The sequence below is a fragment of the Anomaloglossus baeobatrachus genome, chromosome 3, assembly GCF_048569485.1.
Source record: "Anomaloglossus baeobatrachus isolate aAnoBae1 chromosome 3, aAnoBae1.hap1, whole genome shotgun sequence".
Classification (NCBI taxonomy): domain Eukaryota; kingdom Metazoa; phylum Chordata; class Amphibia; order Anura; family Aromobatidae; genus Anomaloglossus; species Anomaloglossus baeobatrachus.
Genome location: NC_134355.1, coordinates 705,911,675 through 705,925,304, shown reverse-complemented (window position 1 = coordinate 705,925,304; position 13,630 = coordinate 705,911,675). Strand labels below are relative to the sequence as shown.

The 13,630-nt window shown below is 58.9% G+C and overlaps 2 protein-coding genes across 2 annotated transcripts in view; one reads left to right on the top strand and one right to left on the bottom strand.

Annotated features, from left to right (window-relative positions):
- The window catches only part of ATRAID (all-trans retinoic acid induced differentiation factor), a 59,845-nt gene extending 54,479 nt beyond the window's left edge, over positions 1-5,366 (bottom strand). Inside the window, exon 1 of the mRNA XM_075338891.1 lies at positions 5,279-5,366. Within this exon, the coding sequence (XP_075195006.1) occupies positions 5,279-5,341 (63 nt within the window). The 5' untranslated portion in view covers positions 5,342-5,366. The remainder of the gene's footprint in view (positions 1-5,278) is intronic.
- A 253-nt stretch (positions 5,367-5,619) lies between these two features.
- Positions 5,620-13,006, top strand: LOC142297471 (uncharacterized). The gene is made up of 3 exons (XM_075341697.1): positions 5,620-5,646; positions 8,362-9,618; positions 9,674-13,006. The coding sequence occupies exons 1-3, from the start codon at positions 5,620-5,622 to the stop codon at positions 11,756-11,758; spliced, it is 3,369 nt and encodes a 1,122-aa protein (XP_075197812.1). The 3' UTR covers positions 11,759-13,006.
- Positions 13,007-13,630: the final 624 nt, after the last annotated feature.

The window sequence follows — 13,630 nt, the reverse complement described above, 5'->3', positions numbered from 1 at the left end:
TCACACCTCTCCTCCTCCCCTCCCCTCTCCTCACAGCCCCCCGCACTCTCGCCCCTTCACACCTCTCCTCTCCTCACAGCCCCCCGCACTCTCGCCCCTTCACACCTCTCCTCTCCTCACAGCCCCCCGCACTCTCGCCCCTTCACACCTCTCCTCTCCTCACAGCCCCCCGCACTCTCGCCCCTTCACACCTCTCCTCTCCTCACAGCCCCCCGCACTCTCGCCCCTTCACACCTCTCCTCTCCTCACAGCCCCCCGCACTCTCGCCCCTTCACACCTCTCCTCTCCTCACAGCCCCCCGCACTCTCGCCCCTTCACACCTCTCCTCTCCTCACAGCCCCCCGCACTCTCGCCCCTTCACACCTCTCCTCTCCTCACAGCCCCCCGCACTCTCGCCCCTTCACACCTCTCCTCTCCTCACAGCCCCCCGCACTCTCGCCCCTTCACACCTCTCCTCTCCTCACAGCCCCCCGCACTCTCGCCCCTTCACACCTCTCCTCTCCTCACAGCCCCCCGCACTCTCGCCCCTTCACACCTCTCCTCTCCTCACAGCCCCCCGCACTCTCGCCCCTTCACACCTCTCCTCTCCTCACAGCCCCCGCACTCTCGCCCTTCACACCTCTCCTCTCCTCACAGCCCCCCGCACTCTCGCCCTTCACACCTCTCCTCTCCTCACAGCCCCCCGCACTCTCGCCCCTTCACACCTCTCCTCTCCTCACAGCCCCCCGCACTCTCGCCCTTCACACCTCTCCTCTCCTCACAGCCCCCGCACTCTCGCCCCTTCACACCTCTCCTCTCCTCACAGCCCCCCGCACTCTCGCCCCTTCACACCTCTCCTCTCCTCACAGCCCCCCGCACTCTCGCCCCTTCACACCTCTCCTCTCCTCACAGCCCCCCGCACTCTCGCCCCTTCACACCTCTCCTCTCCTCACAGCCCCCCGCACTCTCGCCCCTTCACACCTCTCCTCTCCTCACAGCCCCCCGCACTCTCGCCCCTTCACACCTCTCCTCTCCTCACAGCCCCCCGCACTCTCGCCCCTTCACACCTCTCCTCTCCTCACAGCCCCCCGCACTCTCGCCCCTTCACACCTCTCCTCTCCTCACAGCCCCCCGCACTCGCCCTCACCTCTCCTCAGCCCCTCTCGCCCTTCACACCTCTCCTCTCCTCACAGCCCCCCGCACTCTCGCCCCTTCACACCTCTCCTCTCCTCACAGCCCCCCGCACTCTCGCCCCTTCACACCTCTCCTCTCCTCACAGCCCCCCGCACTCTCGCCCCTTCACACCTCTCCTCTCCTCACAGCCCCCCGCACTCTCGCCCCTTCACACCTCTCCTCTCCTCACAGCCCCCGCACTCTCGCCCCTTCACACCTCTCCTCTCCTCACAGCCCCCCGCACTCTCGCCCCTTCACACCTCTCCTCTCCTCACAGCCCCCCGCACTCTCGCCCCTTCACACCTCTCCTCTCCTCACAGCCCCCCGCACTCTCGCCCCTTCACACCTCTCCTCTCCTCACAGCCCCCCGCACTCTCGCCCCTTCACACCTCTCCTCTCCTCACAGCCCCCCGCACTCTCGCCCCTTCACACCTCTCCTCTCCTCACAGCCCCCCGCACTCTCCCCTTCACACCTCTCCTCTCCTCACAGCCCCCCGCACTCTCGCCCCTTCACACCTCTCCTCTCCTCACAGCCCCCCGCACTCTCGCCCCTTCACACCTCTCCTCTCCTCACAGCCCCCCGCACTCTCGCCCTTCACACCTCTCCTCTCCTCACAGCCCCCCGCACTCTCGCCCCTTCACACCTCTCCTCTCCTCACAGCCCCCCGCACTCTCGCCCCTTCACACCTCTCCTCTCCTCACAGCCCCCCGCACTCTCGCCCCTTCACACCTCTCCTCTCCTCACAGCCCCCCGCACTCTCGCCCCTTCACACCTCTCCTCTCCTCACAGCCCCCCGCACTCTCGCCCCTTCACACCTCTCCTCTCCTCACAGCCCCCCGCACTCTCGCCCCTTCACACCTCTCCTCTCCTCACAGCCCCCCGCACTCTCGCCCCTTCACACCTCTCCTCTCCTCACAGCCCCCCGCACTCTCGCCCCTTCACACCTCTCCTCTCCTCACAGCCCCCCGCACTCTCGCCCCTTCACACCTCTCCTCTCCTCACAGCCCCCCGCACTCTCGCCCCTTCACACCTCTCCTCACAGCCCCCCGCACTCTCGCCCCTTCACACCTCTCCTCTCCTCACAGCCCCCCGCACTCTCGCCCCTTCACACCTCTCCTCACAGCCCCCCGCACTCTCGCCCCTTCACACCTCTCCTCACAGCCCCCCGCACTCTCGCCCCTTCACACCTCTCCTCTCCTCACAGCCCCCCGCACTCTCGCCCCTTCACACCTCTCCTCTCCTCACAGCCCCCCGCACTCTCGCCCCTTCACACCTCTCCTCTCCTCACAGCCCCCGCACTCTCGCCCCTCACACCTCTCCTCTCCTCACAGCCCCCCGCACTCTCGCCCCTTCACACCTCTCCTCTCCTCACAGCCCCCCGCACTCTCGCCCCTTCACACCTCTCCTCTCCTCACAGCCCCCCGCACTCTCGCCCCCTCACACCTCTCCTCTCCTCACAGCCCCCCGCACTCTCGCCCCTTCACACCTCTCCTCTCCTCTCAGCCCCCCGCACTCTCGCCCCTTCACACCTCTCCTCTCCTCACAGCCCCCCGCACTCTCGCCCCTTCACACCTCTCCTCACAGCCCCCCGCACTCTCGCCCCTTCACACCTCTCCTCTCCCTCTCAGCCCCCCGCACTCTCGCCCCTTCACACCTCTCCTCTCCTCACAGCCCCCCGCACTCTCGCCCCCGCACACCTCTCCTCTCCTCACAGCCCCCCGCACTCTCGCCCCCTCACACCTCTCCTCTCCTCACAGCCCCCCGCACTCTCGCCCCTTCACACCTCTCCTCTCCTCACAGCCCCCCGCACTCTCGCCCCCTCACACCTCTCCTCTCCTCACAGCCCCCGCACTCTCGCCCCCTCACACCTCTCCTCTCCTCACAGCCCCCGCACTCTCGCCCCAGCACTGTTCTCACCTCTTCTCACAGCCCCCGCACTCTCGCCCCTTCACACCTCTCCTCTCCCTCTCAGCCCCCCGCACTCTCGCCCCTTCACACCTCTCCTCACAGCCCCCGCACTCTCGCCCTTCACACCTCTCCTCTCCTCACAGCCCCCCGCACTCTCGCCCCCTCACACCTCTCCTCTCCTCACAGCCCCCCGCACTCTCGCCCCCTCACACCTCTCCTCTCCTCACAGCCCCCCGCACTCTCGCCCCTTCACACCTCTCCTCTCCTCACAGCCCCCGCACTCTCGCCCCCTCACACCTCTCCTCTCCTCACAGCCCCCCGCACTCTCGCCCCCTCACACCTCTCCTCTCCTCACAGCCCCCCGCACTCTCGCCCCTTCACACCTCTCCTCTCCTCACAGCCCCCCGCACTCTCGCCCCCTCACACCTCTCCTCTCCTCACAGCCCCCCGCACTCTCGCCCCCTCACACCTCTCCTCTCCTCACAGCCCCCCGCACTCTCGCCCCTTCACACCTCTCCTCTCCTCACAGCCCCCCGCACTCTCGCCCCCTCACACCTCTCCTCTCCTCACAGCCCCCCGCACTCTCGCCCCCTCACACCTCTCCTCTCCTCACAGCCCCCCGCACTCTCGCCCCTTCACACCTCTCCTCTCCTCACAGCCCCCCGCACTCTCGCCCCCTCACACCTCTCCTCTCCTCACAGCCCCCCGCACTCTCGCCCCCTCACACCTCTCCTCTCCTCACAGCCCCCCGCACTCTCGCCCCTTCACACCTCTCCTCTCCTCACAGCCCCCCGCACTCTCGCCCCCTCACACCTCTCCTCTCCTCACAGCCCCCCGCACTCTCGCCCCTCACACCTCTCCTCTCCTCACAGCCCCCCGCACTCTCGCCCCTTCACACCTCTCCTCTCCTCACAGCCCCCCGCACTCTCGCCCCTTCACACCTCTCCTCTCCTCACAGCCCCCCGCACTCTCGCCCCTTCACACCTCTCCTCTCCCTCACAGCCCCCCCGCACTCTCGCCCCTTCACACCTCTCCTCTCCTCACAGCCCCCCGCACTCTCGCCCCTTCACACCTCTCCTCTCCTCACAGCCCCCCGCACTCTCGCCCCTTCACACCTCTCCTCTCCTCACAGCCCCCCGCACTCTCGCCCCTTCACACCTCTCCTCTCCTCACAGCCCCCCGCACTCTTGCCCCCTCACACCTCTCCTCTCCTCACAGCCCCCCGCACTCTCGCCCCCTCACACCTCTCCTCTCCTCACAGCCCCCCGCACTCTCGCCCCCTCACACCTCTCCTCACAGCCCCCCGCACTCTCGCCCCCTCACACCTCTCCTCTCCTCACAGCCCCCCGCACTCTCGCCCCCTCACACCTCTCCTCACAGCCCCCCGCACTCTCGCCCCCTCACACCTCTCCTCACAGCCCCCCGCACTCTCGCCCCCTCACACCTCTCCTCTCCTCACAGCCCCCCGCACTCTCGCCCCCTCACACCTCTCCTCTCCTCACAGCCCCCCGCACTCTCGCCCCCTCACACCTCTCCTCTCCTCACAGCCCCCCGCACTCTCGCCCCTTCACACCTCTCCTCTCCTCACAGCCCCCCGCACTCTCGCCCCTTCACACCTCTCCTCTCCTCACAGCCCCCCGCACTCTCGCCCCCTCACACCTCTCCTCACAGCCCCCCGCACTCTCGCCCCTTCACACCTCTCCTCTCCTCACAGCCCCCCGCACTCTCGCCCCTTCACACCTCTCCTCTCCTCACAGCCCCCCGCACTCTCGCCCCCTCACACCTCTCCTCTCCTCTCAGCCCCCCGCACTCTCGCCCCTTCACACCTCTCCTCTCCTCACAGCCCCCCGCACTCTCGCCCCCTCACACCTCTCCTCTCCTCACAGCCCCCCGCACTCTCGCCCCTTCACACCTCTCCTCTCCTCACAGCCCCCCGCACTCTCGCCCCTTCACACCTCTCCTCTCCTCACAGCCCCCGCACTCTCGCCCCCTCACACCTCTCCTCTCCTCACAGCCCCCCGCACTCTCGCCCCTTCACACCTCTCCTCTCCTCACAGCCCCCCGCACTCTCGCCCCCTCACACCTCTCCTCTCCTCACAGCCCCCGCACTCTCGCCCCTCACACCTCTCCTCTCCTCACAGCCCCCCGCACTCTCGCCCCCTCACACCTCTCCTCTCCTCACAGCCCCCCGCACTCTCGCCCCAGCACTGTCCTCACCTCTCCGGAGTTCACGTCTCCGCTCAACAGGACGAGGACGCTCAGCAGCAGAGCGGCCGCCATATTTCCCGGCCCGGGTCATGTGATGTCTGGTATCGGTCATGTGACCGCGGTTGACTTCTTTATTGCTGGAGCGCCCTCTGCCGGCAGCTCCACTCATATACACTAAGTGACGTCACGGGGTGAGGGCGGGGCTGTGCTCTTCTCCCGGTCTCCTTGGTGATCGGAGTCCGCGATCATACTTCCTGTGTGGAGAGCGCCGCCCTGAGGTGACAGACGGCACAGACGAGCCGCGAAGCGTGTGGTGTGATAGTGGATCCCCCTGTATGGGCTATAGAGGGATGAGGGAGCAAAGACGAGCGGAAGAGGTGCTACTGTACAGAGGGTGAAACCAGAGAGCAACAGCGACCAGCGAACCAGAGAGCGGAACAGAGAGTGACACCAGAGAGCAACAGCGGAACCAGAGAGCGAAACTAGAGAGCAACAGCGGAACCAGAGAGCGAAACCAGAGAACAACAGCGGAACCAGAGAGTGACACCAGAGAGCAACAGCGGAACCAGAGAGCGAAACTAGAGAGCAACAGCAGAACCAGAGAGCGAAACCAGAGAACGACAGCAGAACCAGAGAGTGACACCAGAGAGCAACAGCGGAACCAGAGAGCGAAACCAGAGAGCAACAGCGAAACCAGAGAGCAACAGCGGAACCAGAGAGCGAAACCAGAGAGCAACAGCGAAACCAGAGAACAACAGCGGAACCAGAGAGTGACACCAGAGAGCAACAGCGGAACCAGAGAACGAAACTAGAGAGCAACAGCAGAACCAGAGAGCGAAACCAGAGAGCAACAGCGGAACCAGAGAGTGACACCAGAGAGCAACAGCGGAACCAGAGAGCGAAACCAGAGAGCAACAGCGAAACCAGAGAGCAACAGCGGAACCAGAGAGCGAAACTAGAGAGCAACAGCGGAACCAGAGAGCGAAACCAGAGAACAACAGCGGAACCAGAGAGTGACACCAGAGAGCAACAGCGGAACCAGAGAGCGAAACTAGAGAGCAACAGCAGAACCAGAGAGCGGAACCAGAGAACGACAGCAGAACCAGAGAGTGACACCAGAGAGCAACAGCGGAACCAGAGAGCGAAACCAGAGAGCAACAGCGAAACCAGAGAGCAACAGCGGAACCAGAGAGCGAAACCAGAGAGCAACAGCGAAACCAGAGAGCAACAGCAGAACCAGAGAGCGAAACCAGAGAGCAACAGCGGAACCAGAGAGCGACACCAGAGAGCAACAGCAGAAACAGAGAGCAACAGCGGAAAGCAGAGAGCAACAGCGGAACCAGAGAGCGACACCAGAGAGTGACAGCAGAACCAGAGAGTGAAACCAGAGACCAACAGCAGAACCAGAGAGTGACAACAGAGAGCAACAGCGGAACCAGAGAGCGACACCAGAGAGCAACAGCGGAACCAGAGAGCGACACCAGAGAGTGACAGCAGAACCAGAGAGTGAAACCAGAGAGCAACAGCGGAACCAGAGAGTGACACCAGAGAACGACAGCAGAACCAGAGAGCGACACCAGAGAGCAACAGCGGAACCAGAGAGTGACACCAGAGAGCAACAGCGGAACCAGAGAGCGAAACCAGAGAGCAACAGCGAAACCAGAGAGCGAAACCAGAGAGCAACAGCAGAACCAGAGAGCGAAACCAGAGAGCAACAGCGGAACCAGAGAGCGACACCAGAGAGCAACAGCGGAAAGCAGAGAGCAACAGCGGAACCAGAGAGCGACACCAGAGAGTGACAGCAGAACCAGAGAGTGAAACCAGAGAGCAACAGCAGAACCAGAGAGCGGAACCAGAGAACGACAGCAGAACCAGAGAGCGACACCAGAGAGCAACAGCGGAACCAGAGAGCGACACCAGAGAGCAACAGCGGAACCAGAGAGCGACACCAGAGAGCAACAGCGGAACCAGAGAGCAACAGCGGAAACCAGAGAGTGACAGCGGAACCAGAGAGCGAAACCAGAGATCGACAGCTGAACCAGAGAGTGACACCAGAGAGCGACAGCGGAACCAGAGAGCGAAACCAGAGAGCGACAGCGGAACCAGAGAGCGAAACCAGAGAGCAACAGCGGAACCAGAGAGCGAAACCAGAGAGTGACAGCAGAACCGGAGAGTGAAACCAGAGAGCAACAGCGGAAACCAGAGAGCGAAACCAGAGAGCAACAGCGGAACCAGAGAGTGACACCAGAGAGCAACAGCGGAACCAGAGAGCGACACCAGAGAGCAACAGCGGAACCAGAGAGCGACACCAGAGAGCAACAGCGGAACCAGAGAGCGAAACCAGAGAGCGACAGCGGAACCAGAGAGCGAAACCAGAGAGCGACAGCGGAACCAGAGAGCGAAACCAGAGAGCAACAGCGGAACCAGAGAGCGAAACCAGAGAGTGACAGCAGAACCGGAGAGTGAAACCAGAGAGCAACAGCGGAAACCAGAGAGCGAAACCAGAGAGCAACAGCGGAACCAGAGAGTGACACCAGAGAGCAACAGCGGAACCAGAGAGCAACAGCGGAAACCAGAGAGCGACAGCGGAACCAGAGAGCGAAACCAGAGATCGACAGCTGAACCAGAGAGCGAAACCAGAGAGCGAAACCAGAGAGCAACAGCGAAACCAGAGAGCGACAGCAGAACCAGAGAGCGAAACCAGAGAGCAACAGCGGAACCAGAGAGCGAAACCAGAGAGTGACAGCAGAACCAGAAAGCGAAACCAGAGAGCAACAGCGGAACCAGAGAGCGAAACCAGAGAGTGACAGCAACACCAGAGAGCAAAACAGAACCAGAGGGCAACAGCGGAACCAGAGAGCGAAACCAGAGAGGAAGAGCGAAACCAGAGAGGAAGAGCGGAACCAGAGAGCAACAGTGGAACCAGAGAGCGGCAGCGAAACCAGAGAGCGAAACCAGAGAGCAACAGCAGAACCAGAGAGCGACAGCGGAACCAGAGAGCGAAACCAGAGAGTGACAGCAAAACCAGAGAGCGAAACCAGAGAGCAACAGCAGAACCAGAGAGCAACAGCGGAACCAGAGAGTGAAACCAGAGAGGAAGAGCGAAACCAGAGAGGAAGAGCGGAACCAGAGAGCAACAGTGGAACCAGAGAGCGAAACTAGAGAGCAACAGCAGAACCAGAGAGCGACAGCGGAACCAGAGAGCGAAACCAGAGAGCCACAGCGGAACCAGAGAACGGAACCAGAGAGCGGCAGCGGAACCAGAGAACAAAACCAGAAAGCGACAGCAGAACCAGAGAGCGACAGCGGAACCAGAGAGCGACAGCAGAACCAGAGAGCGGCAGCGGAACCAGAGAGCGAAACCAGAGAGCAACAGCGGAACCAGGGAGCGAAACCAGAGAGCAACAGCGGAACCAGAGAGCAACAGACGAACCAGAGAGCAACAGCGGAAACCACCAGAGAGCGAAACCAGAGAGCGACAGCGGAACCAAAGAGCGAAACCAGAGAGCAACAGCGGAACCAGAGAGCAACAGCGGAACCACCAGAGAGCGAAACCAGAGAGCGACAACGGAACCAGAGAGCGAAACCAGAGAGCAACAGCGGAACCAGAGACCAACAGCAGAACCAGAGAGCGAAGCCAAAGAGCAACAGCGGAACCAGAGAGTGAAACCAGAGAGCAACAGCAGAACCAGAGAGCGAAACCAGAGAGCAACAGCAGAACCAGAGAGCGACACCAGAGAGTGACAGCAGAACCAGAGGGTGAAACCAGAGAGCAACAGCAGAACCAGAGAGCGAAACCAGAGAGCAACAGCGGAACCAGAGAGCAACAGCGGAAACCACCAGAGAGCGAAACCAGAGAGCGACAGCGGAACCAAAGAGCGAAACCAGAGAGCAACAGCGGAAACCACCAGAGAGCGAAACCAGAGAGCGACAGCGGAACCAGAGAGCGAAACCAGAGAGCAACAGCGGAACCAGAGACCAACAGCGGAACCAGAGAGCGAAGACAAAGAGCAACAGCGGAACCAGAGAGTGAAACCAGAGAGCAGCAGCAGAACCAGAGAGCGAAACCAGAGAGCAACAGCAGAACCAGAGAGCGAAACCAGAGAGCAACAGCAGAACCAGAGAGCGAAACCAGAGAGCAACAGCGGAACCAGAGAGTGACACCAGAGACCAACAGTGGAATCAGAGAGCGAAACCAGAGAGCGACAGCAGAACCGGAGAGTGAAACCAGAGAGCAAGAGCAGAACCAGAGAGAGAAACCAGAGAGCAACAGCGGAACCAGAGAGCGAAACCAGAGAGCAACAGCGGAACCAGAGAGCGAAACCAGAGAGCGACAGCAGAACCGGAGAGTGAAACCAGACAGTAACAGCGGAACCAGAGAGCGAAACCAGAGAGTGACAGCAGAACCGGAGAGTGAAACCAGAGAGCAACAGCGGAACCAGAGAGCGAAACCAGAGAGCGACAGCGGAACCAGAGAGCGAAACCAGAGAGCAACAGCGGAACCAGAGAGCGAAACCAGAGAGCAACAGCGGAACCAGAGAGCGAAACCAGAGAGTGACAGCAGAACCGGAGAGTGAAACCAGAGAGCAACAGCGGAAACCAGAGAGCGAAACCAGAGAGCAACAGCGGAACCAGAGAGTGACACCAGAGAGCAACAGCGGAACCAGAGAGCAACAGCGGAAACCAGAGAGCGACAGCGGAACCAGAGAGCGAAACCAGAGATCGACAGCTGAACCAGAGAGCGAAACCAGAGAGCGAAACCAGAGAGCAACAGCGAAACCAGAGAGCGAAACCAGAGAGCGACAGCAGAACCAGAGAGCGAAACCAGAGAGCAACAGCGGAACCAGAGAGCGAAACCAGAGAGTGACAGCAGAACCAGAAAGCGAAACCAGAGAGCAACAGCGGAACCAGAGAGCGAAACCAGAGAGTGACAGCAAAACCAGAGAGCGACAACAGAACCAGAGGGCAACAGCGGAACCAGAGAGCGAAACCAGAGAGGAAGAGCGAAACCAGAGAGCAACAGTGGAACCAGAGAGCGGCAGCGAAACCAGAGAGCGAAACCAGAGAGCAACAGCAGAACCAGAGAGCGACAGCGGAACCAGAGAGCGAAACCAGAGAGTGACAGCAAAACCAGAGAGCGAAACCAGAGAGCAACAGCAGAACCAGAGAGCAACAGCGGAACCAGAGAGCGAAACCAGAGAGGAAGAGCGAAACCAGAGAGGAAGAGCGGAACCAGAGAGCAACAGTGGAACCAGAGAGCGGCAGCGAAACCAGAGAGCAACAGCAGAACCAGAGAGCGACAGCGGAACCAGAGAGCGAAACCAGAGAGTGACAGCAAAACCAGAGAGCGAAACCAGGGAGCAACAGCAGAACCAGAGAGCAACAGCGGAACCAGAGAGTGAAACCAGAGAGGAAGAGCGAAACCAGAGAGGAAGAGCGGAACCAGAGAGCAACAGTGGAACCAGAGAGCGGCAGCGAAACCAGAGAGCGAAACCAGAGAGCAACAGCAGAACCAGAGAGCGACAGCGGAACCAGAGAGCGAAACCAGAGAGCGAAACCAGAGAGCCACAGCGGAATAAGAGAGTGAAACCAGAGAGCGACAGCAGAACCAGAGAGCAAAACCAGAAAGCGACAGCAGAACCAGAAAGGGAAACCAGAGAGCAACAGCGGAACCAGAGAGCGACAGCAGAACCAGAGAGCGACAGCAGAACCAGAGAGCGGCAGCGAAACCAGAGAGCGAAACTAGAGAGCAACAGCAGAACCAGAGAGCGACAGCGGAACCAGAGAGCGAAACCAGAGAGCCACAGCGGAACCAGAGAACGGAACCAGAGAGCGGCAGCGGAACCAGAGAACAAAACCAGAGAGCGGAATCAGAGAGCGAAACCAGAGAGCGACAGCAGAACCAGAGAGCAAAACCAGAAAGCGACAGCAGAACCAGAAAGGGAAACCAGAGAGCAACAGCGGAACCAGGGAGCGAAACCAGAGAGCAACAGAGGAACCAGAGAGCAACAGAGGAACCAGAGAGCAACAGCGGAACCAGAGAGCAACAGAGGAACCAGAGAGCGAAACCAGAGAGCAACAGCGAAACCAGAGAGCGACAGCAGAACCAGAGAGCGAAACCAGAGAGCAACAGCGGGACCAGGAATCGAAACCAGAGAGCGAAACCAAAGAGTGACAGCGGAACTAGAGAGCGAAATCAGAGAGCGACAGCGGAACCAGGGAGCGAAACCAGAGAGCAACAGCGGAACCAGAGAGCGAAACCAGAGAGTGACAGCGGAACCAGAGAGCGAAATCAGAGAGCGACAGCGGAACCAGGGAGCGAAACCAGAGAGCAACAGCAGAACCGGAGAGCGAAACCAGAGAGTGAGAGTGGAGCCAGAGAGCGAAACCAGAGAGCAACAACGGAAAACACAGGGCAAAAGCAGAGAATGGGAGCAAAACCAGAAAGTGAGAGCGAAATCAGAGAGCAACAACGGAACCAGAGAGTGAAACTAAAGAGCAACAGCAGAACCAGAGAATGAGAGCAAAACCGAAGACTGAGCGGAAGAGATACAGAGGGTGAAAGCAGAGAATGAGAGCGAAAGCAGAGAGTGAAACCAGAGAGCAACAGTGGAAACAGAGAGTGAAAGCGATACCAAAGAGAAACACCGAAAACAGTGCGGAAAAGATGTTAGAGAGAAAACACTTCCATCAAATCTATCGATCTGTCCTAATGCCGATGGTTACATCACTTGCCTACGAGATAACCCATCCCTTGTGGATGAACCTTTTCACCCAACAGACTATGCATAGGAAGTCAGATCCTGTCCGTATCCCCTTGACTGTCCTCATGGCTGTGTTCCACGCTGGCGCCCGTTATTCGGGGGGAAAGGAGGTTGGGGTTGTCCTCTCATCAGACCTTTCAGCAGTTCATATTCATCAGGTTTAGTTGCACTCAGAGTCTCATATTCCTCAGGATGGTGGGACATCATCAAAGGCGGCATCATAGTCATCTTGTTAGCTTAATATAGTGATATGGGGAGAACTTAGATGCGTATCATATGAATGGTATCAACCTATCTCTTTCACACCTGCACTCTCAATTACCAATTAAAGGTCATGTTGCATGCATTATATCTCTACACAAACCAAAGACCACCGGTCATGATCAAAGCATAATTCTGATTTATTGAGGAACTACAAAGAATAATAAAAGAAACCTCCTGGCTCAAGGATGCACATTGTAATCCTATTGGTTATGCAGCAAAAAGAACTTACATTGAGTAATATATACTGCTCAAAAAAAATAAAGGGAACACTGTTGAGATGTGACTACAATGTGTCTCTTAAGGTCTGACTGCCGTGTTCAAATTATAATGTCATGTGTGCACACGAGACTAAAATAACGGACTACGAGTCAGTTATAACTATCTCCATGACGAGCGCCAAAGAATTCTGCTTCAGTTTATTGTTCGGGAAACTGTAGTTCAGGAGAAACGAAGTGTGTAGACAAAATATAGTCCAATCAAGTATCGCAGGCTGGACTCAGGACGTATAGGAATTTGCATAGTCTCTGCTGGATTGGTCAGTCCAAACTTTAGGAATTCCATATGGTATTTATTAGCTGGGCGTTGAACAGGATGCAGCAGCCATCTTCAAGTTACATATGCTGGTATTCTGTATTAGGCCCCCTTTACACGTCCGTGAAAATCACGCACGTGTTTCACAGACGTGTCAAAGGTGCGTTTTCCCCTCCATGAGCCGTGTTTATGGCACTATGTGTGTTCTCGGTGTGTTATTCGTGATAACACATGGAGAACGAGAACTTTCAACTCACCTGTCCCAGGCGTCGCTGTCCGTGGTGCTGAACTTTGGTCTCCAGCCCTGCTGACTCCCCGCTGCTGCTGCTTCCGGCCGCAGTGAAGTGAATATTAAATGAGCATAATGAGCGGCGGTCGGCAGCAAGTGACAGCAGCGGCAGAGACAGGAGGGCTGGAGAAGGTGAGTATAAAGATTTATTTTTTTTTCTCCGACACGTGAGTTTTCTCTGGCGCGTGTGACACGGGACCGCATCCACACTACATCCGTGTGGTCCGTATGCGGGCCGTGTGACACCCATGATGCCGGAGAAAACGTGGACATATCTACGTGTGGAACACACGGACATGCGTATGCTCCACACGTACACACGTTCCATGGCAAAACGCACGTGTGCGCAGACCCATTGATTTTAATGGGTGTACGTGTGCCCGTGTGTCCGGTACATGCAGAACGGACCTAACACGTACCGGAGACATGTGCATGTGAAGGGGGCCTTAAGGAGAATCACCAAATATGCAATATATATATATATATATATATATATATATATATATACAGTCA

Coding starts and splice junctions, on each gene's coding strand:
- LOC142297471 (XM_075341697.1), top strand. CDS start 5,620: ATGAGGGAGCAAAGACGAGCGGAAGAG. Junction 5,647..8,361: donor AGCAAAGACGAGCGGAAGAG/GTGCTACTGTAC, acceptor GAGTGAAACCAG/AGAGGAAGAGCGAAACCAGA. Junction 9,619..9,673: donor AGCGACAGCAGAACCGGAGA/GTGAAACCAGAC, acceptor GAGTGACAGCAG/AACCGGAGAGTGAAACCAGA.